Source organism: Leptosomus discolor, chromosome 11 (assembly GCF_034619465.1).
Source record: "Leptosomus discolor isolate bLepDis1 chromosome 11, bLepDis1.hap2, whole genome shotgun sequence".
In the NCBI taxonomy this organism is placed as follows: domain Eukaryota; kingdom Metazoa; phylum Chordata; class Aves; order Leptosomiformes; family Leptosomidae; genus Leptosomus; species Leptosomus discolor.
The window spans coordinates 16,317,958-16,343,969 of record NC_141401.1 but is presented as its reverse complement, the minus strand read 5'-3'; the positions used below and the strand labels follow the sequence as shown (position 1 = coordinate 16,343,969).

Below are 26,012 nucleotides of genomic sequence, written 5' to 3'. Positions count from 1 at the left end.
ATACAAGACAATGCTGCAAGATGCACATCTCAAAAAAAGGGACAAGGTATTGCTGCTTGACTCATTTAAACAGCCCTTGAAGATCAAACTGACAATTCTGTGCCAGGACAGACTAGATGATGCAGTGGGCCTTCCCCATCTCTCATTTCTACTGTCTGACTTCACAGAAGCCCTCTTCATTCTGCCTTCCTCCCACCCCACTGGCCACCTTCTGTATTTCTTTCACTTTCCAGAGTTGGGTCTGCCTTAAGCTCAGGACAAGATACAAACATGTCTTTCAAGTCTAGAGGGAAGAGCAGGAAAGGGAAAAGTTCTTAGCTGCCTTCCTCATATCTACAAGCTTGAGGTGATTTATCAACAGCAAAAGGCAGTTGCTAGGATGTCTGTGCATCCTGGCAGGGAACGGACCTGTTAAGTGCTCAGTGCGTAGAGGAGCGAGGCTCACTCACAGGCCAGGCCTGTGGGGAGGGGGAAAAGCCTGCTGGAGAATGCACAACCAACCTGAATCACCCTTTTTTCCCCCTCTCTCTACCTGTATGCAAATGACAGCTCTTTTTATCCTCTCTATGCATGAAAAAGTAATATGGAAATAGAGAGGAAGGTGATCACGGCACAAGATCCCCACGACTTGTGAGGAGCTCCACTTTGCATCTCCCATGGATGCTGTAGAACAAGGCACGGATGGACATATAGGGAGAGCGAAGAAGTGCTGGGCTCATCTGACAGCCAAAGTTCATCAGTGCGTTACAACACACTTAACACAAACCCACCAGAAGAATATCCCCCTCCGGCTGAGGGGCATATTGCCAGCCTGCAGGGAGCCCTGGGAGGTGTGCAGTTGGGTAGGCTTTTCCTAGGTCTCTTCAGATATCCCTGTGGCATGTAAGGGCAGGTAGGGGCCATGGTAAGGCTCTGCCAGCCAAGCCATTTGTCAGGGCTGCTCCCAAGCGGTTCTGACCTCTGCGATGTGCTGTAACAACTTTCCAGTGCAGCAGAGGCACAGTTCCCCTGACCAACCACTCACATTTTTCAGGGAAGATTTGTGTGTGGTGAATTTAGGGGGATGTTGCATCCTTCTAGCACTGAAAGGGAGGAGCTTTCTCAGTGACATAGTCACATTGACATGTCTCATCTCCTCTAGGTAGACCCTACTACTTGCATAAACCAATTAGAGCTGGGCCCAGTGGATAGGACTAGTTTTGGGTGGTGGTGATGAGAGGATGACTGGAAGTTACTTATCTGATCAGGACCTTTCATTCGTGATCACTGCTGGGTCCCGACAGAAGTCTCTGGACTTTGGCTGCACCAAGTTTGTATAACTAACTACACTATTGCAGCTTAATTCTTTGTAGCACCAGAAAAGCCAGGCACACTGTTGGGATAAAGTGGAATTAGTGGATGTTTGGGTGATGCATACTGGAGAGGAGTCTAATCAACCCTATTTGAGGGACAGCCTCTCCAAACTGGGCTGCACTGAGACACAGCAAATCAAGAGGAATTAACACCCGGCAGTTTGCTGGGTGGAAAAAAAAAAAAAGAAAAAAACCCCAACAAACACAGCTGCTGCGTCTTAACTGCTCTCCACCCCCTCCAGGGACTTGAGGAAGAGCAGGCCTGTCAGCTGCTTTAAGGGACATTATCCTCACAGTTTCTTCCCAGTGTTTACAAGGAAGCACTGCTGCTGCTTGTTTGATTCCTTGTCACTGCCAGCACAGAGAGAGGTTCTCTCAAAGTTCACCCTCCACAAGCTCCAGCACGTGAGAGTGGAAGCAGACCGAAAGTGATCCTACACAAGGGCAGGCTCCCAGCTGCTCCCTGGGGTACGGCTCTGTGCACACCCCGGCACTGGGCAGTGTTTTGTAGAGTGACTTCCCCTCCCTGAGCTCGCTGCCCACAGTGTCGCTGCTCTCTCCCCCACTAGTGTTGCACCAAGTCACTTCTTTTCCAATTTGTCTCTAGCCACCTTCAGCTACTGGCCCACGCCTGACTCACTCCTTACCTCCAGATTCTTCCCTCAGACCAGTCTCCTTCTACTCCAAATCCACTTACAGACTGCATAGACCATCATCCTTTCTTGATGATCCATCCTGGCTGGATCCAAACCCGAGAAACATATTCTCCAGATTTCTCCTCTCCTAACCCTTAGGGATCTAAGATACAGAGTAACCATGATAACATCCTCTTCTATGCTCATCTACCTTGATGACCCCAAGTCAACAGGTCAAGGGAGAGGATATTAGATAGACCACAGAATAATGAAAAGCCACAAGGGACAGTAGGGTGTGCTAAGATAAAGCTAGGTATGTCCCACATTGGATTAGGGCTCTGTTTCTAGAGAAGAGTAGGAACAGCGTCCCCCCAGCCCTGGGGGCAGGACCTGCCAAACGGTACTTAGCAGAGAAGTATATGTTTATGTTATATCTGAGTGGGATTGCTCAGGGTCCGTGTCAGAGCAGATCCCAGGCCTAATGACACCTCAGAAGCGTGAATGAACTGCAGCTGTTTAAGATCTGTGCGGTGATTACATTATTATCTTCATTTCATAGAAATGAACACTGCGGGACTACAGGCATGTGGCTTATCCTAAACCCAGAAGTAAGCTAGAAGAAATCTGGTGTTTCTGTTTTCAGATCACATCTCTCACTTTCTTTTTCCAGCTGTCGCGAAAGGCAAAATGTTTCCCATGATCAGGCCCTCCCTGATGTCTTGCTTCTCTCTCATAAATACTGGCTAAGCAAATGGCCAAGATCACCAGTAGTTCAGCAGGGACCTGCCTGCTACACGGCTCTGCCAAGATACGTAGGGCCACCATTGCCATTTTACATTTACAAGGAAAATAGTTTTCTCTGTAGATGAAAAAGCCAAAGTCCACAGTCTTCATTCCCCTTTCCCCCTGTATAGGCACACATACACTCTTGTCTTCTGCCCTTGACAAACGAGATTGTGTGGAGAACCACCAAGGTGAGAACTGAGAGTGCTGCATGGTCCAGGCTCCTCTGCAGCTGATCCAGCTCAGCACTGCACAGTGTGTGGCCGGCTGCCACCATCCGTCCCTCCGATGCTGCAGTGCATCCAACGGCAGCACTGCTGAGTCACGCGCTGTGACCTGCTCAGGGAGCCTTGGGGCGGGCTTGGGCTGCTCTGTTCTTCGGGACCGTGGTGTCATCGATCCGCCAGGAAAAGCTTGAAGCAAGGGGCCCCAATGAAATGTTCTTCTCAACTTCTATGATAGAAAACCCCAGTCACAGGGCACTGATAAGGGGGAGGGGGAGAGGTATAACTCACATTTACCTGAAAGAACCAAAAGAGTAAAAGCACTTTTACTTTTTTTACATAAGAGAATCACAATGGGTAAGGTGGCAGCAGAGTAAGCCTCAGCTGAAGATTTTTGTTGTAAACTTTTATCTTTAGTCTGCAAGGATTGTGCATGCGCCACTAGACTAAAATACTGTATGTGTGGTGCAACCCGCTTCAGAAGTGCCAGGGGTAGGAGAGGAGGTATATTAATGAAAAGCAGGGAAATTACCCTACTCTCTTCAATTTTATGGCACACTCTTGTTGAGGAGCTTCTGGACAGGCATTATCTAGCTCACCGCTCTGGCAGCTGCTGTTCTGCAGGACTTCTTGTTTAGGAAGGGGAGAAGACACAAGGGAGAAACAGTTACCATAACATCCCTGACCATGTGGGAGTAGGGCAGGCGACAGATGTAGAAGAGCAGAGAACATGGGACACGTGTACCTCGGAACGAAAAACTGGGGTGAAGATCAGCACCGTCAACAACACTTTAGAATTCTTCCCTAATGAAGTGGTGCTTGAATGAAACGATTAAAAAGGTTCTTTACTGAAGACATAGATGTACTTCCAAGTCCTTTTCCAAGAAGGCAACAAGGAAAATTTTGCAATGTATTGCGAAGAAATTTCAGAAACATTTTCCATTGTAATGTGACTCTGGGAATTTGGAAATTGCCTCACCCTTTCCTCTGGCCCTTGGGGTATTCCTGCTTAATCAAAACTGGGAGAGGGAGGAGTTAAAGGAGAAGAGGAAGCTTAAAAATATGCATCCTTGTGAGAGAAGCAAGAATAAAATGTCATCTCTCAGCTCTCAGAAAGTTACCACATTGATTTCTGCTTCATAAAAATGAGGTTAAGTTGAATGCATTAAGCTGGCAAACTGGATAATTGCATGTCCTGAAACTGTCTTCGAAACAGCTCTTTTCACAGCGGTGCTCAGAAAATAACTTCATCAATAAGGCTCTTGCCCATTAAACCTTCGCAGCTCTCTGTGCCTTGCTCAGGAGTGAAGCTTGTCCTTCCCAGGAAAGACTCCTTCCTTTCACCTTAAACTAGTGGGGAAAAGTAAGGCTATTTTGCATTACATTAGCATATTTCTGGGAAGAAGAAAAGAGGGTGAAAACCAAACATGTTCTCAGGACTGGGGCTTTCCAGCTCTGGTTCCCCACACACAGTGTGTTGCAGAGTCTTGCACTGTGGCTGGCAACTTCTTCTCTAGAGTGGAAGTGAGAATTCTCAGAGTCAAAGCCTGGCCTCAGGTTTTGCTGCCCTGTGGAAGAGCTGAGCCCTTGTGCAGCCCCGCCAGCAGGATGGGTCCTAACCTTTCTGCATGGCTGACATTGCTCTGTCTCCCTTCTTCAGTACACAGCACCTTCGAAAGGCAACAGCTTGCCTTCGGCTACTTTGCTTGCACAGCAACGCATATGAATTCTTCAGCTCACAGTATTACCCAGTGGTGGTGCTGGACCCTGAGGTCTGAACACTGCACTCCATCCCACTGAGCTTTGTCTGGGAGAGGGATTCAGGCTTCTGCTTTGCCTTGAGCTCCACAACACAACAGCACTTGCCACAGGGTGTTGCATCTACAGACAGTGAGGTGTGTTGGCAATCGGTTGCTCTCTCCCACCAGCCCTATTCACTTACTAGAATAAAATGGACTAGGTAGATACCTACTACTCTGGATTCCCCCGGTATCCAGGGTGCCTCAGACTGCCCACCAGCTTCGAGGGGGAGAGACAAGCAAAGCAAACCAGACAGAAGAAACCACACACATGTCTAATGGTCTGTTCAGATACAGATTCTTTTCCAGAATCTAATCCCTTAATGATGCCAGTGAGTGGGGTATTTTTCTCTTCCCTCTAGCAGAGACTGGCTCTCCCTTTCATTCCAGCTCCAGCAGGAGCAGCTGTTCAGGTCCCTGTCTGGCATTTCCACCTGCCCAGTGACTGGCTCAGAGCACATGAAGATGCTCTGTGGGGAGATGAAGTAACTGACTTCAATCTCTTTTAGTAAAAAGCAACTCCATGCTGTCATGATTCCTCTTACACTCCAGAATCACCTTTTCTTCCTCCTCCACTAACCAACTTGATTTTATTTTCCTATTTGGGCCAAGCTCCTGCTTCATTCAGACAACTTACAGATCTGGCATGTTCCTTTCCAACCCTGTCTTGCTAAATACAAAAAGTGAGGTGAGAAAATGATGTTCTTTTCAGCTACCTCATTAAAGTTCTTCACTTGATATGAATACAATCAATAATGCCTTCCTGGAAGAAGCTCCAATGAGAGGAGCAATTAATTCGCTACCACTTGCCAAGGCTAATGTGCCTTAGACACACTGGCCTTAAAGTATAGGGTGAGCTTGGCAGAACATGATTCCCATACTGCTAAAAGAAAAAAAAACAGATTTGGCATTGGATCAGCAACCCAAATGGTAACAGGAATCTCCCTTCAAAGGGCTTCAAAAGCTGCCTTGGCTGTTCCTAACATCAGCACTATATATAAGTACATCACATATACACCATACGATCTATTGACACAAGGCTGTGTAGAGCACTGTGCAGGCTGGTTAGGGCACATATACAGCCTGAGGTGCTGAATCCCAGCCCCACAGAGGGGACAGCCCTTTCAGGCTGGCCTTCACGTGCTTCTTCTATGGGGCACAGCCCTACCGAGGTGTGAATCTGGGTTCTCACACACCGAAGCAAACTGGGCCCTGCCCTTGCTGGTTCCTGGGCTCACAGGATGTTTCTGTGATTTAGAAAGCTCCCAGGAGTTTTCCTTAAGCTTTGCAGTCAGGGTACAGGGTTGTCAAGATCCCTCTTTCTGCTACAAACATACTCGATGCAGGACACAACACCTCATATGTCACCTATATGACAGCAACATGGCTGGCTGTGTTAAATTGCTGGGGGCCCATGGTCCCTGCATCGCTGCAGCTGGAGCATGCCCCATCAATAAAGTGTGTAGCCTCCATGGTATTGAGTCTCAGAAAATGACACTGATTGCAGGAGGAATCCTCATGCCAGACTCCAGCACTTCTCCTTTGAGGACCCTCTGTTATTGTAACACAACAGCAATAACAAAGACTGCCAGAAACCCCCCCTCCAAAAACAATGGCCTGAAGAAAAATGACAGGCAGCTGGCAAGAGATGGGTGTTGAGCTGCAGGCAGCTGGTGCTGGCAGAGAAACACAGAGACGTGAGATCCCCGAGAGAAAGGCAAACTTACCACAGTGTCCAGTGGAGGGACACGTATGGAGTAGGCTAGGAGGAGTCTGAGGGAAGAGGAAAACGAAAGGCTGGAGCAGCACCCGGCTATTACAGTGATTACAGTTCATTAGGAGACCAGCCTATCTCTTTTGAAAACCTTTGTAATTGCACCCCAGCATAAAAGCCCAGACTGATGGCCGTTGTGACACAGAGAACCAGAGGCTCCTACAGGCAAGACCCTCTTATTAACACTTCTTACACCCTGGTTAGTGGGGACTTCACTTCAGATGTAGGGAGTTTAAGCCCATTGCTGCTGCTACAGGGAGCCTGAGGCTTACCAGGGCCAGTCCCCCACAGGATTTTGTCACACAGGCACCTGTCTGCTAAGAACAGATCAGAGCAAAAACATCCATGAGACAGCAAATGACTTTCACTTGCTACAAGCTGGATCTGAACTACTGACCTAGAGACAAATGGCTCTGTGTCCTAATCCCAACCCCTCAAGCCGTCTATTCCCCCTATCATACCATCCTGTTGACAGAAGACACATTAAGCACTGCCAGAAGGTGACTGTACAAAAAATAAAAGGCTTTCTCCTTTTTATGGCAATTTCTGTAGCTGCTCAGCTATTCAAATATTTGCCTGGCTCCTTATAATTCATTATAACCCAATTTTTATTATATTGTCTTTGAAACTGTATTCCCATTGCCCAGGTGGGAAACTTCATTTGCACCATAGCAGTAAAACTCCCTGCTGAAGACAAACTCCACTAAAAACTTTTTTAGGTTCCCTTTTCCTGAAAGGTAACACGGCACAGGGCAGGGGATGGATCACTAGCTGCCCCTGGGCAAGTGAGAAAAACACAGTGTCTGTACAGGAATGGAGAACATCCGTTTCCTTCTGTTGTCTGTCCTCCTTCCACAAGGATGTTGTGCTGCACAAGTGAAAACAGTTCAATGTAAAAGGCTGTGGTAAAATCCTGAACAACCTTCTTCTAATATGTCAACAAGAGTTTTTTGCCATCGATTTCAGCGCAGTCAGGATTTTCTCTAAAAGGAAAAGATGCTCAAGTTTTGGGTCACTTTGTGCAATGAGAATGAAAATTACTGTAACTTGCATTATGGTTCCAGTAAGCTCCTCTAACGACATTAAAGACAAATGCTTGATAGTGCTGCCTTCAGAAACGAGGCAATGCAAATTTAGGAAGAAACCCAGCCCATTCTTCCCCTCCGTGCCCCAGTACCAGTGTTTGTTGAGTCTGATTCTCCTTAAGGGTGGCCAGAGGTTTTAATGAGTTACTCTCATGGGTCTGCCCTCCTATTTAACACAACAGAATTGCAAATCATATTGCTAAAAAATCTGCCAAGCTATTTTGAACTGCTTATGGAATGGGACCCTGCTGCATTACTTGAGAATAATCATTTTGCCCACCTCCTCCCCTCTCGGGATCCAGTTACGGATTTGGCCTAACATTACATCCCCCAGGCCACTAGCCACATTATTTTAATTTAATTTAAGGAAGGCTACAAATAGGTGAGAAGAAACTAAGAGAATTAGCTTTGTTAGTTCAAATCAAAACAAAAATCAATTGGGAGCCATATTCTCATAGTTTTTGGAACCTCTCTCCTAGTCCTTCCACACAGGCCCTCTAGTCTTTGAACCAATTTTCTGAGTATCTCTGAATCTCCTTAAAAGTGATGTCATCTTTCAGCTGATGTAATCTATGCCCAGTAACAGACCTGAGAAGATGCATTCCCTCCATTCTAAAATGTAAATGTAATATGGACATTCAAGGGAAGAAAAGGACAGCATTCAGGAAAAAGTTTTCACTGATGTAATAGTTTGAAAACCACCAAATTGTCCTTTCCTTCAGGCTTCAGCTGCAAAAATGGAAAACTATACATTTTTTCTGAAAAAATTCTCTCATGATAATGTTATGATTGTGATATATATCAAACCCAGTTAGTTCTCTCCTTCTCATCATAATCCCTCACATAGATTCTGAAATCAAAATATTTTGGTTGTCTTAGCCTATGTGCTATTTGGAAACCAATTTATAGGAGTAGGATTTTACTGTTGTCCTTGTTTCTAAGTCATAATAGTTTGATCTTAAATATAGGTTACTGCATTCCTGGCACCAAACGCAGGGGTAGATGCTGTGCATAAAATAGGGAAAGCTCAGCAAATTGCTCTTAGAAAAAAAAAACCCTCAATTATTTTTGCCTATGAAAACCTAAGAAGTTTTTTTTTGTCTAACACTCACAATCTGAACTGCATTGGTTCATTGTGATTGCGTATATGGGTTACATGTTATTATTCTGCTTTTATTCTTTCTGCTGGGTGACCCTGGGATAAGGTTTGTAGGATGTTGATGTTCAGAGTCTGCTTTCTCTGAACAGTTTCTCAGAGACAACAGTGTGAAGGTCCAGCTCCCCGACTCTGCGAGCAACAATGCGCCTCCATGTTCACATGGTCAAGAACCACTGACCAACCCAGAAACTCCCTGTTGGAGAGGTTCAACGGCCGAGATGATGAGAGCTTCCCTGGGTATGAACAAGGCATGACTGGAGTACCTCTGTTTGTTCTAACCCTGGCAGTACAGCTCCAGACACGGACTATATCAGCCCTCCTGGATCTCTGCTTATGGACTTGGTAACTACCAGACACTGAAGATTATAACTCGATATTCAGGCAAGCTAGGCTCGAGCCAGTGTGAGTATGCCTTCCTACATTGCAATCAAGCTTCCGACTGCAGGGTAGATACAGCAGACACTTCAAAAAGACTCTATTTATATTCTGCCCTACTGGTAAATTCATTCGTTGGACCACTCATGCAAAATGGATAATGCAAATGAAACTGCTACATTTGGAATTAAGCTTATTTTTGTACTCCAGTGAACATGACTGCATTAGATACTTTTTTCTTCTTTTTTTTCTTTTCTTTTTTCTTTAGGTTGTTTGCCCAGCTGTAGTCCCCAAAGCACTTGTTTCAGAACTGGGGGAGGATGTCAGAGCAGTCCACTGCTGAGCCAGAATGGTGCAGGCACTTCAAACCACCGGCTCTCGAGCCCACAGACTCATGACTGGCATTGATCTGGAACTGATGAGTGGCTGGCTGTTTTACAGCATTGCAGCCTTAGAGAAGGCTGCTCTCTCCTCACTGCAGGGTGAGTGATAAATTCATGCAGAGCATGGACAATTGCAGGGGAAGAAACAGGGAGGCTCACTGTGAACTCAGGAAGCGACCACTTACCGCTGTACTCACTCAGAGTTACACAAACACACAGATGTAATGTTCACCTAGGAGCTAGGAGACATGGTAAGTAAATTAACATCTCTGTGTATACTGGATCCCCTCTCCTCCTCATGCAGGACCCAGAGTCTCAGCGCTAGCCATAAGCAAGGCAGCAGCGGCTGCTCCATCAAAAGTCACTGCATAAGCTCAGGACAGGTGAGTGGGGATGCTCTATCCCAACACCACACTGCATGCTCCCTCGCTGACTAGTCCATCCACCTCTGTTAACTCTGCCTCAGACTGCCCTACACACATCCCTGCAGTTCACACACAAACTCTTCTCCAGCGGACCAGCATGTCCCACCCACAAGTCTTTTTTATCTTACCTGTTCATATGCAAAAAGCCTAAAAGAGAAGGATACTACCTAGCAGAGGAGACAGAGTGGGATAGTGCAGGGGAGTAAAGGAGAAGTCTTCAGCAACCTCCTCTCCCAACACTCCTCCTCCTTTAACTCTGCACAGCAACCTGCCCCTTGCATACACCCAGAGTAAGTCTAGTCCAACACTGCTCTGTCCCTCACGAATTAGCACTTCCAGATCACCACTGCTGATCCGTGCAGCGAGGAAAGACTAAATGTGAACTTTCAGAGATGGATCGTCTGTAGGCACTTCAGAGTAAGAGGAAGAAATAACTGTCAGTGTGTTCCAGGGAGCGCACCCATTTGCTCCCACGCAAAGCTGAAGAAGCACTTCTCTTCCCCGTCTCCTTGCTGCTTTGTAGCATGCACTGCACCAATGACAAGGGATCGCCCCTTCTCTCTGCTTCCCTCCCCCATTTGAGAAGGTGTAAAACCTCCCAGCATCATACTCTCTTCGGGAAACTGCTGCTTGGGTCGAGCCCTGTTTGAAAAAAAGACTGTCATGTTTGCTCTGCTGGGCTCTGCAATGCATAACAGAGTCCTCATTGCAGTCTCAAACTGCAATCCAACACCATCTGTCCCTTCCACTTGCAGCACTGCATCACTCCAGGGAGTCTGTTCTTCAGGGGGGATCCAGAGAACACCTGGCTGTGCTGGCCCCTGGTACCCATCACAGCCAGCAAAAGGGAGAAATGCCCCACTGATTCGTATTGCGAGACTGAAATTAGAAATGGCTGCTCAGTGAAACTGCATGAGAAGCAAGACAGGGAAAGTGCACTGATTTGCTCTTATTATTTTTTAAAACAAATTCAGTACAATCAACAGCAAATATACCTATATCCTCTTCAACCACCTTACGGAAAGGAAGCGAAGGAGCAGAGACAAGCAAGCACGGAGCTCTGCGCTGCTGTGGCTACATGTAGATCTGTATGAAGGAGCTACTTTCACAACAGCCTAAACCACCAACTCGCCTTTCCTGAGCGTTCTCGGATTAAAGGACAGGGAAGCAATGCAACCAAGGGACAAGACAACGGACTCGGAGATATTTCAGTGCTCTGCTCAGTCTCTGACTTACTGAGTCACATCGGGAAGGACATTTTTCCTTTATTTATCTCCATCTCTCTATGCACTTCCTGCCTGCCTGTGCTATGAAGCAAATTAGTCTAGTCGTGAATTCTTCAGGGCTGTAGCCGTCTCTCCCTGTACATCTGTACAGCACCTTGCACAATGTCATTCCAAACTTCAACAAGGCATTATGCTCTGCTATAAGTGAAGCATGCACAAATTATAACACCACAAAGAGGAAGCCTGAAATTTGTCAAGCATGCACTAGTGCGCTCCCTCTGAGTCTGTGATGCTGGGAGGTTCAGCTCTGTCATGAATTAGTGTTCTGACAGCTCGGTGCAATCTAGCCATGACTTGCATGGCTGCTTTCCCTTCACAGAAGCACACTCTGCATTAGATCATGCTCTGCATCAGGCCCTGCTCCAAAGCAGAAGAGAAAGTATGGGGAGGAAGACTAAATTGCCTTAACCAGCTTTCCTTGTCCTGAAAATATGCTCCTGACATGTGCAGAAGGCTGCAGGGAGCTTTCTCTCTGCTTTGGAAAGTATGGAGACAGAAAAAAATAACTAATTTTCAAGCTACTTGTATGGTTGCGGCTTCCGTCACATTATGCCTGACAACTCACCCTGCGTATTGGAACTCCCCTAGGAACAGCAAATGATCCAGGGGTAGCAGGGCTCTTGCTTTTCACCAGACCTCTATGTCTTTAAACAGACCCCATCTCTCTGCAGATTGCTCTTCTTTCCTCTTCCCCTTAACATAGTGTCAGAGAATTTAGAAAGCAAGAAGCTTATAAATACATCAGCAAGCCATTGATTCAAGAGACAAGTATGTAAAAGAAGATGCTTGGGTAAACAAATGCCACAGGTTCTGCAAATCAGCTCTCTCTAGACCTTTCCTCTGAGCTGTTTCTGGACCTTTTGGGGCTCTGAGGGGGCAAGACCCCACAGTCTGGCTAACTGCTCCGCTCACAGGCAGCTCTGTAACTACACACTTCCTGCAGGGGGTCCACCTGTACTTACTCTCCTCCCAGCCCACACATTATTTCCACAGATTATACATGTGATTGTGAAGCAGATAGCACAGTCTCAAGTGACTAAGTAACAATATGCTGAAGGCCCTCTCAGGAACCTGCTAAAAGCAAAGTGTTAGAGTGGAGGCACAATTCTTTAGCATTTGCACTGGGATGAAGTAGGAGAATGGGCATTTGAAGGAAGCACTTTTGTGTAATACCAGTGTAAATGGAGAAAAGATTTAGGATGCAAGGGCATCACAGCCTCTGCTCACCTCCTCCCACTGATGAATATAGCGGATGAGCCGGGAGAGCCGCAGCAGCCGCAGGAGGCTGAGGATCTTAGTGAAGCGCACGATGCGCAGTGCTCGGGCTGTCTTGTACACCTCAGAATCAATGCGGGTTTCAACAATCAGGAAGATATAGTCCACGGGGATGGAGGAGATAAAATCCACCACAAACCAGCTCTTCAGGTACTTCATCTTGATCCTCTGTGGGTCTAGGATGATCTCTGTGTTGTCCTCCACCACAATGCCTGTTCGGAAGTTGAGGACAAGGTCGATGAGGAAGAATGTGTCCGAAACCACATTGAAGACAATCCATGGGGTAGTGTTTTCATCCTTGAAGAAAGTGATGCCCACCGGGATGATGATCAGGTTCCCTACCATCAGGAGCAGCATGGTCAAATCCCAATAAAACCTGGACAGCAAGACAGAGACATGTGAGATCAGTGGTAGCACAGCAGATCAGGGAGCCCAGGTCAACAGAACTAGTGTGCTTTATACATCTCTGCTGTCATTCATTCCCTACGCTCTGCTAGTCTGCCTGATGTACTCAGAGTGCACAAGCTGCTAATTAAGTATTTAATATCATAGGAACACTCATCTACTGGCTTAGAGGGTTCAGAGAGGAATTGGGTATGTGACTGGACATACCACTTGACTAGGACTTCAGGGCCACCCAAGAGACTGACATACTTGCAGCTACTACAGCAACCGTTAGGTAAAGAGAGAGAGAACAAGTATTTGCAAGGCCTCAGAGTCCATATGCCAACAAAGCCACTTGGGGTTAAAATCATCAGGCTTGCTCCTACTGCCTGATCCTTCTTTAGAAGTAGCTAGCATCGGGATCAGGATGGAACTGGAGAATGTGCTGTGAGCTACGTGTTCAGTTCAGATTTCCTGCTGAGCCAAGCTTATGCTGAGCCTGGACTTTAGGAGTTTAGCCCACACTCTATAGACTCCTATGTTGTACACAGACGATCAATAAAGCTCAGCGTCACGTGCCTGGAAATATCTATTTAATTTCCAAAGTAAGCAACGACAACATTTAACTACTGTTCCATGAAGCTTATCTTCACTTTAGTGGCAAGTCAATATTATCCAATGGGCCTTACAGAACATTTCTTTTTGGTTTTGAAGGCACACACAGTCTGAACATAGTTCCTAATTTATTTGTTTGGGATTTTTTAAGATTTTCCCCAGGTAAAAGTGTAAAAGACAGCAAATCACACAATGTTGCTGCAACTCACGCAGAGTGAGGGCTAAAATTTTTTCTGGGTCTCATACTTCATTGAAGGGTCTCACAAAGGAGCCTCATTGCCCAACACAGTGGTGCTCCACTCCCCTCAAAATGTTTCACATGTAGAGATGCCAACATACTGTGATTTCACACTGCCAAGATTTAATCAGCTTCATGTTGTATACTACAGGGTGGCTACTATAACATTGTGAGGTATTATAAAGAACTTGTATTAAAATGCACTTGTCACAGCAAAGCACACAGAGCAAACTGAGTATCGGGTTTTGTTCCTTAAACCTGCAACATTCAGAAAGCTGCAGAGGCTCTTCCAGTCAATCACACAAATTAGCACAGTGTTTATATCCTTATTAATCTCTTGAGTTCCAAATAAGCCTAACTACCTAGACCATAAAAAAGGTGACAGCAAGTTAATTCAAGGGAAAGAATTGAGCCTTCCTTTAAACCAGTCTTCTCAACAGTAGTGAAGTCAACAGTGACTCTGGATTTACAATGCTGTAATGAAGGAAACTTGGGTCGCCTGAAGAATGATACGCACATGCTGCTTCTCTATCTGTCTGACAGATCACAGTCAAAATATTTTAGAAGAAATAGTTTTGCCCTAAAGATCCTCAAAATCTTGCTTTGGTAAGAGTTGTTCAGCTTAAGCCTGGGCCTTGGACCAGACTGAGCTGCTGCAGAACAGTGTCACTATAGTGAGGGAACTACACCGATTTGTTAAACTCTCAGCAGGAAAACAAAAAGGGCAGAACATGCCTTAAAAGCCTTCTCTGTATAGATTCTCTCTCCCTGTTAAGAACATAACACTTTAAAGCACCTAAAAGCATATTTAAGAGCCCAGCTATTACACATGTACAGACAGGGTCACAAACCAGCAGCACACCAGTGATTGTCAGAAACCTTCAGCAGAGGCTTATGGGAACTGACTTCGGCATGAGCAAAGTTATCCACTAACGAGGTTTCTGAATATGTCATCAGCCATCTCCTCCTTGCTCTCAAGGTGCCATAGCCCTGCAGGCAAGGTAGCATGCAATCCTTCACTTAGCATAAAGGTGCAGTTGGTGCTGATAGACACTCAGCAATGAGATTTGTCCATATGCTTCTAAGAGCAAGGCCGTATTGCACAGCAATATGTATTAATTCTGTATAAATCCATGTTGCGGTCTTCCTTATTAAGGGCCTGAGATGATGCTGCAGCTTTCCTAGTCAATTAATCTAGATAATCGCAGAATAGCAGGAAGTCTGGAAGCAGTGTGTATATTATTACCGAAAATAAATAACCTCCTAGCCATCTTTAATTTGTCTTAGGGGGTACAGAAGGAGATATGCACAAAGAAAATTATTTTTCCCAAGTTTCAAATTAATGGCATGAGACAAGACATGGCCAGACCTGCAGAGATGTAAAGGTAAGTGGCTTTCTGCAGAGATCTTTGGATTTTTTGTGCCTCATTTTTATGCTGTCTGGTGACTTCAATACTTAGTGGCAACTGGGGACAATGACAACAGTGGCTAGGATGGCTCACAGTTTAAGAAAGATGTTTTCCACACACAAAACCCCAGTAAAATGCTTTCTGCCTGACTGCAGCACTTCCTGCTACCCCAGGCTCTTACAGTCAAGCATGGTCACACCACGGTCAGGTGTCCCGCATCCCGATTTACAGCATTTCTTGCTATTCCAGTTGCAAGATCTTCAAACTCACTTCACACACGCTCTTCAGTCCCAGTCTGCTATTACTGCTGAACTGTCCACAGAGAATCATAGTTTGCAACGTGGGCAAGCAAAGATGGAGTGCTACAATTCATTGTCGTGTGTTTCTTAAACCACAGTTCTCCTCAAGGGCGTACTAGTGACTCAAGATCATTGTCACAGGCTCCCCCCAGTTCTGATCTTTAAAACCATCACTTACAAAACACAGAAAGTAAACCTTTGTATCCAATGCACCCCAGCTAATAAAAGGGTATCCAAGGTGTCAGGGAGCAGATAACCTTTGGACTCTACAAAGGAGGCAGAAAAAGCTGAAAACCACCAAGAATTTGGTCTGCACACCAATTCCAGCACAGGAAATTCACCCGCCTTTACTATGTAAACTGCCTAGAAGTTAAAACTGAACTATTAAGACTCCACAGCTCCTGCACATTTTAATTTTACCCATATATGATGTATGATCTGCTCAGGATGGCATCACTGGATTTAGACTGAATAGACTCTCAGGGAGCGCAACACCTCAGAGGTCTAATATCATCTATGTGTCATTTTGTATTTACACTGAGGAACATCTTTTCACTCCCTGTAAATTATTGGCCAGAATGACTAACGGTGCATGTGATGTATGTAAGGGCAAGCACCAGCTATTAATAACCCATGTTTTCTGTATTTCTGTTGTTCCTTTCACCCAGGGATTCCACAGAGCTGACAGTGATGAAATTTGCTCTGCTGCACCCATGAGAGGCAGACAGAGTTATTATCCCTGTCTTGCAGATAGAGAAGCCACATGGCAAAATCAAGAGAACGGGATTTGTCCACAGAAGTCTGAGTCTAAATTAACAGTTAGGACCTGAATTTGATTCTTGAGTCAAACCAGATCTGAAGCTACTCATATGGCATGAAAAAGAGTTTAACAGAGATGCATCTCAGGGACATCTTCCTCTGATATCCTGTCTTCTTCTCACTTCTATTCCTCTTTTCAAAAGCCTACATAAAAAATAAATAAATATGAATGTATTGTTTTATTATAGTTGACTCAGGGCAGCTGAACAGCCCACAGCAGAGGGAACAGCCACCACTATATAAACCAGATGTCTTGCTCAAATATACTTGGTTTTTATACTACATCCTACTCTATGCACGCTTCTTAGATCTTTAGATGCACTGCTACCTCCGATCTTTTAATTCCCAATGTATTATTTAGTTGTAACAGAATGCGCCTGAGAAGTAGTGTGGCAAAGACACTTCAGGAATACATGCTCTTTAAGCACAGTCAGTGTCACTCAGTTGATCTAATAGCATGTACACTTTGTAAGCATTCGTTTGGGGTTTTTAACCAGAAAGTTAGATCATCTTTCTGTTTTGTCTAGTGCATAATGTAACAGCAGGCTAGGAATATTGCTTTTGGATGTCATTTTTTTTAATTAAATAAACCTTGATTTTTCAAAACTATTCCATGATGCAGTGTAACCAATTATAGCACACAAGCTCAGGAAGGATTGTGACCAATCGGAGAGAAAACTGAATTGCAGAGGTTAGCCCAGTCAGCATGGCGTTCCGAACCTGCCCCTGAGCGGGGCATGCTTGTGGCCTTAACTTCTGTTCTTGCTCTATAGTGTTTGCACTGTCAAGAAAAAATAGACTTGAGCAACCTCACCTCTAAATTAACAAAGCCTTTTGGATGTTTTCAGCTTCTGCTGAAAGGCAGCCAACTCTGGGTTGAACTGAGGTGCTGCCTGAAACTGCACAGAAATCAAGGAAAAAGAAAAATCCATCTAAATGAAAATGCCAGGGAGCCAGGATATTCTCACCAGCAATGGAATTTAGCTCAGACACCATGGCCAACCGTCCTAACCTTACAAGAACAGATCGTTAATGAATATCTTGCTAAAACCAAAACCAAAGAGAAATCCAATTGCTCTCCCAAGCCCAGGCAGGAGCACTGGCTCCGTGCTGACTCAAGAAACAGAGTGCCACCTACTGAGGCACAAATGACATCTCCATCCTCTGCTTCGCACGGGGAGGAATTGCTACATTATTCCTTTAAAGAGCCGATGAAAATCTGCCCTTTTCTCCGGAGTGGCAACTCCCTTCCCCCGCTCTGGATTGCATGTTGAATTAGACACTGCTGTGCTCACCAGCAACTATCCTGACAGGAAAGAGGTCGCGCTTTAATTCCAAGCACTGCTAGTTGGGCTAGAAATAGAAATCATCTTTTGTAAGGAGCATTAGCGGATGTCAGTGTGGCTGGAGCTGAAACGGTGGGAGGAAAGTTTACTCCAGAAAGCAGCCATTCACATAGGTATCTGAACACAGAGGAGAGAGCAAGAGAAAAAGCAGGAAGAGATCCTTCCCTGTCTTTGGAAGCATTACTTCTCCCACATATGAGTAGGCGTGTTTCTACTGGAGAGTTACAAACTTTGCATTATTCACAGAGATAATAAGAGGAACACGGTGATTCACTGCTTCTAAACACACTAAAGGACACCTAACCAGCTACTGAGCCCAAGAATTCACTGGCTAGAAGAATTCCTTTATTTGTAGGCAGTTACTCAAATACCTGTGCACTTGAAAACCTCTTTGAAATGAATATCAACCAAAAAAAAGGGTCAAATTACTCACAAAAATATTCTGCGTGCTATGTAATGGGAAATGATTAGGGAGACCGAGCTAAAGAATAAGACAAACAGTTTTAATTCCTTCTGACCAATCTATGCAAATAATATGTATCCTCTGCCATCCTGAATAAACCCCCTGAGAGCACTCATAATTAGCCATGCATTACAACAGCATGAGGAGAAGAGCTCTGCTGCGTCCCAGTCTCCTCTAGAATTCCCTGGCTGCCTGCTGCAGCAGCGCTGGCTGCTTCTCATTCAGCCATGGTTGTCCCTGTCTGTTACAGAACATGGGCTGCACCAAATCCAACTTCACTGCTGGTTGTTGCTGTGCAAACACATCGAAATAAACAGTGGGGAGATACACCCAGGGCTGAGACAGTGGTTAAGGGCTACACTCAGCTTACCTGCACCTATGGGTCTAAGGTAGATGTTCCAACCACCTCCTCATGATGACAGTAAGGAGGCAGGACTGGGAGCCCTGTGCAGCTGGGAGTCTGAACCAGTTATTTTTCTTTTGAACTCTGATGCTGTAGTCATCATGATGCATGGGTGTCAGAGAGTATCAGTGAGTTACTAAGATAGGATACAATTCTGCACGTGATTAAGTTTCCTATCAGGAGCAAAAGGACTATTAGCTAACGATGAATTTTAAGTCCTTACATAAGCAGGTTATGATTAGGGATATCTCACAGTACAGTGTCCGCTACAAATGAGGGGTATGCCTTGGAGAACTTTGCATCTAGACTTCTTAAAACTCGTATCTTGTCTTTCACAAAATTTTCAATGAATTCAACTGTTGGTTTTACTTGAGGCAAGATATTTTTCAAGGTCTGTATTTAGCCTTTGATTTAGATTCTCTCCAATCTACATAACTGCTCACCTAATCCCCTCTGAACAGTGCAGAATTCTATACCGTGTTTCGAGTTTAACACATATGCTCATATTATTACCTTAAAATGTAATTACACGGATTTTGGTGAGTGGAAAATTAAGAAAGCTACTGCTTATGTAATACTTTAAAATGGCATTTGCAGTCCAAGCATGGTAGCATGTTAGCTTTTTATTGCTTGTCTATCATCAATTTTTAAATCTAACGCTACAGTATTAAACAATAACCAACACCCCACATTTTTCAAAGTAATGTCCATGTATTAGTTAAGGCCCAACAGACACAATTAAGAAGGTATTATCATCCTATATTACAAATCGATAGACTATCAGATGCTTAAGATTTAAGTATCTTATTCAGAGGTAGAACTATTATCCAGAAAATACGGTAGCCTGGTTTCAGAAGAGGTTTCCAGTCATGTTACATACTGTAATTTGATCAGTAGCAGCAAAGGGGAAATTTCCTTTCTTTTCCATTGTAAAAATATAAATACACACATTACTTCGTGGTATTTTTATTCCAGCTATAATACTTGACAATTGCAAACAACACGTTTGAGGCACTGATGCATTTAACCAATTGTAACATTGTACACTGTGAATTATGCCCTTTCTTTAACTTACAAAACACAAGGCATTACATCAATGTGAGTTAGTTTAAACTATTAGTTCTTTGATAGTACCTACAATACACCCACTCCACTGTCAGGCTTCTTAAAGAGATGAAGATTTGCATGACATCCAGAGAGACCTGGACAAGCTCAAGAAATGGGCCCCTGTGAACATCATGAGGTTCAACAAGGCCAAGTGCAGGGTCCTGCACCTGGGTTGGGGCAACCTCCAGTAACAATACAGGCTGGGGGATGAAGGGATTGAGAGCAGCCCTGCTGGTAAGGACTTGGGGAGTACTGGTGGAAAAGCTGAATGTCAGCCGGCAATGTGCGCTCGCAGCCCAGAAGGCCAACCATGTCCTTGGCTGCATCAGAAGCAGCCTGGCCAGCAGGTTGTGGGAGGGGATTCTTCCCCTCTACTCCACCCTGGTGAGAGCCCACCTGGAGTGCTGCATTCAGCTCCAGGGCCCCCAGCACAAGAAACACATGGACCTGTTGGAGCAAGTCCAGAGGAGGGCCACAAAAATGATCAGAGGGCTGGAACACCTCTCCTACAAAGACAGGCTGAGAGGTGGGGTTGTTCAGCCTGGAGAAGAGAAGGCTCTGGGGAGACCTTATTGCAGCCTTTCAGTACTTAAAGGTGGCCTATAAGAAAAAAAGGGGACAAACCTTTTAGTAGGGCCTGTTGTTAAAGGACAAGGGGTAACAGTTTTAAACTAAAAGAGGGCAGATTTAGATTAGCTATTACGAAGACATTTTTTACAATGAGGGTGGCGAAACACTGGCACAGGCTGCCCAGAGAGGTGGTAGAAGCCCCATCCCTGGAAAAATTCAAGGTCAAGTTGGACGGGGCTCTGAGCAACCTGGTCTAGTTGAAGATGTCCCTGCTCACTGCAGAGGGGTTGGACTAGACAACCTTTAAAGGTCCCTTCCAACCCAAACCATTCTATGATTCTGTGTGACAGAGATTTTTACAGAGGAATTTGAAAGAATTGAGGACTAGTAAAGCAAGTTTATGTCGAAGGTAATCTACCAAGGAGCATGTTTGTCTGAACTACGAAACAGCTCAATGGTGTGAATAAACATGGAGTTTGGCAGCGCGGTCAGAGCAGACCACAGACAGCACCGCAGTGGGCAGCCCCCTCAGTCAAGTCCAGGCTTTTATAGCCGTGACTGTGAAAGCCTTGGACCTTGCACTTCCCACCGGCTCTGGCCAAAATGTACAAAATGCAATGTAAGCTCATTACCAGGAGAGTTACCTTTTCTATCAAGTATTTGCTAAGGAGAAACGGCAAAGCCTTTACCTCGTGTGGGCTCTGGCCTCTGCAGGGAGGGAGAACATGCCACATGCCGGGACCTCCAGGGAAATCTCCCTTCCAGGGTACTTTTGGATAGCTGGGACATTCAGCATTGCCTATGGGAGCTGCTAGAGGAGACACCAAGAGACTGGTGGTGATTGTCCATCATAAAAACTAGATTTATCGAGACAGAAACATTTCTATGGCCTCCATCTAGTTAGTTTAAAACAGGCTTTGTGAATCGGCCAAGGCAGACAGTCTTGATGTTCTGTGACATTGTTGGAATAACTTTGTTGTGTTCCTGTCTCAGAAAACCCAAGCATTTTGCATTTTAACTTTGTGCTGAAGTGCACCAGTCATGGACCGCATTAAGAGAAGTATTGTTCAAGCATGTAAAACAAAAAAAGGAACTTTATCTCAAAGGGCTACTGACACTCCTTTTCATAAGTATATTTAACTTTCACTTAGATAGGGAAGCTGATGACAGGATTTAAGCGACTTGGCTAGGACAATAGCACTCTAACTACTGGATAGAGCTATCTTTCACTCCAGTTCCTCCAAAGGCCATACCGGGAACTACACAGCAAGTGGTATCACTAAGCTCAGTTTCATGGAGACTGAGCAAACCTCGCAGGGTGTCATCTCATTAAAGTCCGAGGCATGTCAGGACAGAACTTCATGGAGACTACAGCACTGCTGCCTGGCTTGCACGTGTTCTGGGATAATGACAGTTCTTGACATCTAATCTGTACAGTCAATGTCTACCACCTAACCCTGCAGCGTGCTGAACAGAAATTGTATAAGCATTTTCAAGCGTTTTATGTGCAATCTGCCATTCGATAAATGCAAATGTATTGGAACACTTACACCTAGTCCTCGGTCTGCAGATGTAACTATCACACAGAAACAATATGCTCCTGCACTTCATTTCCAATAATGCTGAAACATCAACATGCCACAAGAATAAGAAAAGTCATGATAGATTCTGCACAAAGTAGTCAATTGACCACACTCCTCCACTCCCACCACCTTCCTGCCTGCAGATACCATCCTAACAAATTAAACTGTATCTTAGATCTATACTTAGAACTCAGTCTTCCCAGAAAGGTAAAAATAAACAAGATTTCATTTTCCCCTTTGGGGAATGCACACACAGAAAAGAGATAGCCACAAGACACTTTGGGTGTTCTGGCTCTAAATTTGGACTATGGAGGCCAACAGAGCACACATCCCATTTCTGACTAAAAATGGCATTAATAATATTTTCTTACTTGCCTGGACACAGCTATTACTAGCTTATGCAACATTGCCCTGTGACAAGCTACAAAAGCAGTGAAATTTTTGTGGGTACTACCTGTAGGAAAGCTTATTCCCTCTCTTTTTGAAGGCCCAAAGGAAGAACTTTTACACAGTGAACCTAGACAATTTATTGTTGTTCTCATAGTACCACTGAGATGATCAAGGATATAAATTGTTCTGCAGTGGAAATTCATTGCAGCAGTGGCTGCAGACACCATTGGGAACATAATACAGTACAGATTCAGTGGGAGATTTATAAGCACTAGTTTCCTCTAGAAGGAAACCAGGTCAGTGCAAACCAAGCCCTAACCTGTCTGGACAGACTCCTCTCCCTGCTGGTGGTATGTTAGACCATTTCAGGCTCCCTGTCGAGGGAAGGTACAGACAGACTGCACACCAGCTGCTGGTGGTCTGGGATTACCTCCTACAGAGCCACATCACTGCGTAAGATGTGCTCCACTCTGTGGCTGCCTCATTAAACTTCATCAGAAGGAACCTGCAACACCACATCCTCCCAGCGTTAAAAAATGAAGTAGATTTTTCTATTTGTATTTTCACCAAAACTGCGCTCATGGCAGAAAGCCCAGGCCAGAGAGCTTAACCGTCTCTTCATATCCCACCCTACCGCACTCATAAATATTTCTTGATTCCCTTCTCCTCTGCCCCCCCATGCTGAATCCCAGAGGTTCTCAAGGTGTTAGATGTGTATTGATTGCACAGAGCTCCCAGAATACATTATGTGTAAGACTGGCATGCTAAGGGCTTGGCAATTCTGCATTGTTTGATCTTCTGAAGTCTCTCACTTGTATGAATATGGAAAGGTTCCTCTTTGTTTGCTGTCCATTGATCCAGACATTGACCCTTCTCTGTGTGCATTTATCTCTGATGATCTAATAATGAAAAAGACCAATAAACTGAGGAAAGGAAGGAAGCCCCTTTAGGGGGACCTATTGCCATGGAAACGTGCCATATGTTGTTGTTGTAGAGAACAGATAGATCAATAAGGGCTGCAGCTTCCAAGTCATCATGAATATGTTGTGGAATGTGAAGGACTAAAACCTAAAGACATGCATAAGTTGTGACATTATGAAGTTCAGGCCCTGGCCCATAGCCAACATCCAGCATGAGTCAAATTCAAATGTTCGAGCAGTCTGTTAGAAATGTGGATCTGCACTAGGGAGTTCTGAATTGTCTCAAAATGCAGCAATATTGGGCCAAGGGTTTGATTTGTACCCAAGTATGTGAAGGACAGCGACTCTGTCTTATTTCAGAGTGCTCAGACTCCAATCTCTGAGACATACAGGTAGAGATTTCAAAGCCTACTTCTCTGAATCTGATCTTTCACCTTTACTTGCCAGAGAATTAACAGCAGCTCGCACTTACAGGATTCAGTGCTGCAGGTACAGACTTTACCTCCATATAGATGATATAGGTATATGTACATATGTACATTAGTTCAGAGTAAATGCTACTGCAAGAGTGGCAGAGGACATACAACACCAACTGATGGAACAGGTATCTTCCACCAATTTATCTTCTTGATAAGTTACGAGGATGTCAGCCTGGATTCTTAACTATTTTGTATTCACATGGCTCTCCTGGCATTATATGAGTTTACATGAGATGAAGATGTCAGCCTCATCACTAGGAACCCAAATTTACTAAAATTAAACACTAAAACAGGTCAGAGAGATGACATGAGTCACATAACTAGGTAAGAATCACAGTTTAGAAAGTGAGGGGCAGTGGAGGGGACATTGCTCTTTCTTTCTGCTAGCTGTTGTTTTGCTTTGGATTGACACATTTGTGCCCTCATGCTCTGCAGGAGTCCATAAAGAGGTAACAAATGCATGCAGCAGATAGCTAAGTCATCTGCCAGGCTAAGAAAAAGACTTCTAGCCATCTGAGATGCTAAAAATGTTCCTCCCAGGTATTGCTAGGCCACAGCTTGGTGTTGATTAGGAATCACAACTCCAGCCTCCCCAAATGGAAGGCGAGGTGAAACAGAAAGTCTCTTTACTATAACATCTAGGCTCTCATAGAGGCTCCTAGAGACCCAGGTTTGGGGTACCCACTGTAACCTTCAAACCATGCAGCATCAGGACAACCATCTCTGCAGTGGGTCACCAGTGGGCTTAAGCAGCCTTAGAAACAACTATGTATGTCGTTTAGCTGAGTAGCTGGCCATTTACAGCCAGTTAAGAAGCTGAGGAAGAGTCTCCTGGGCCTAAGAATGGATCAAACCTTAATCTGAGGCAGCTGTCATTCAGCTACATGAAGCAGTTTACTCAGTGAGATACATCTCTGCTTGCAGGATAAAGCACACATGCTCTCTCACATTCTCTTTCAACTTTTAAAGTTACTAGGATTTACGTCTGAGACAAGCAAGTCTCTGCCAGACTTCAGCACCTGTGCATGCTTATTCCTACCACTCTGTGTGAGCCCTGGATATGCCAGATGGGGCAGGGAGAGAGTTTAACCTCTTTCCCGTTTAATGGTAGGATGGGAATCCAAAACACTGCCAGAAAGAGGTAGTAGAAAGTAGTTTGGGGTTTTCCAATGGTCTTCTGGAATGATCATACTCAAAGCTGTGTTACTCTAAAGGCTCAAAACTTCCTAAACCACATGCTCACTGAGGAGAGAGAAAGCCAGTGGCAGAACACATTGCCTGCAAGTAGCTTTCATCCCTGACAAGGACACTGCACCACAGACCTAGTGATTACACAGCACAGGGGTAAGAAGACCTGGAAGAGAGACTTCACTCTCAACTTACACTCCCAAGACAAATGCCTTCTTTAACAGGTATTGCTTCTGAGTCAAACACACTTTGGCCAACAGGGATGGCAACTCTAGTGCAAACTTTCTGCCTACTCTGTGAACAGAAGTATGGCTTCAAGTGTTAGAGGCTGAGGAAGTGCCAAAGGAGCAAGGTGTAAGGACCATGGACTGGGATGGATGGAGTATATATTTTCTACTGTTTCCAAACTTCAGCTCCTACCCATCAGTATTGCTTTATGAGAATCAACAGAAGAACACTGATGTACATCGATACTTTCAGCCCTGGTGAGAAATGTTAATGCTGGTGTCACTGTTTCAGATGAGGTGCCAGCCATAAGCCTCTTTCTGTGCAGAAGAGAAGATGGGGGTGGAAGGGAGTAGGACATCTAAAATGATAATGGGGTAGTGACTATGTCTGTTTCAGTTTCAAAAGCAGAAAATATTTTTCCTCCCCAACTCTCCTGCTGCTAACATCAGATTCCTGCTTGCAATGAGTTATTCAGGCTGGATTGGAGCACAATGAATCCTCAAAAAGACTAATGCTCCTGGGATCCTGGGGCTATTCAGGTATCCAAGACCCCAGACAAGAGATGAATCACCTTCTAAAAATGCAGCAGTTAAGGAAAAAAAAAAGTCCAATTGCCTGTGATTATTTTAGGTCTCAGAAGAAACACACTGTGCTACGGCTAAGCTTATCTAAGGCACCCACGTGAATCCACTATCCCCTCCAAACATCGGATGCTGAATTAATTACTGCATGCACTGAAACAGTATGTAGTTCACAAGAGATTTTTTTCCTTTTACCCTCAAAGCACTTTACAGCAGGTGGCTTGAGTCTTACCATCAGCATCTGCCAGCTGGGGAAACTGAGGCACGAAGAGGCAGTTATTTCCTGAGTGCCTCACTCATATGCAGGTCCACAGCAGAAAGGAGAAGGGAGAGCAGGAATCTTGACATCCACTCAAGTGTCTTAAGGTCACTCAACTCAGCTCACAACTTAGCACTTCACCTCCACAGAAAGGCAGTTCCTTATGCAAGGAGCTG

The 26,012-nt window shown here is 44.9% G+C and overlaps 1 protein-coding gene across 2 annotated transcripts in view; it reads right to left on the bottom strand.

The window, feature by feature from the left end:
- HCN4 (hyperpolarization activated cyclic nucleotide gated potassium channel 4) overlaps nucleotides 1-26,012 on the bottom strand; it is a 103,302-nt gene that overhangs the window by 60,301 nt on the left and 16,989 nt on the right. For both annotated transcript variants that reach the window (XM_009946735.2, XM_086471521.1), the window contains exon 2: nucleotides 12,508-12,931. In XM_009946735.2, coding sequence (XP_009945037.2) covers nucleotides 12,508-12,931 — 424 coding nt within the window. The remainder of the gene's footprint in view (nucleotides 1-12,507; nucleotides 12,932-26,012) is intronic.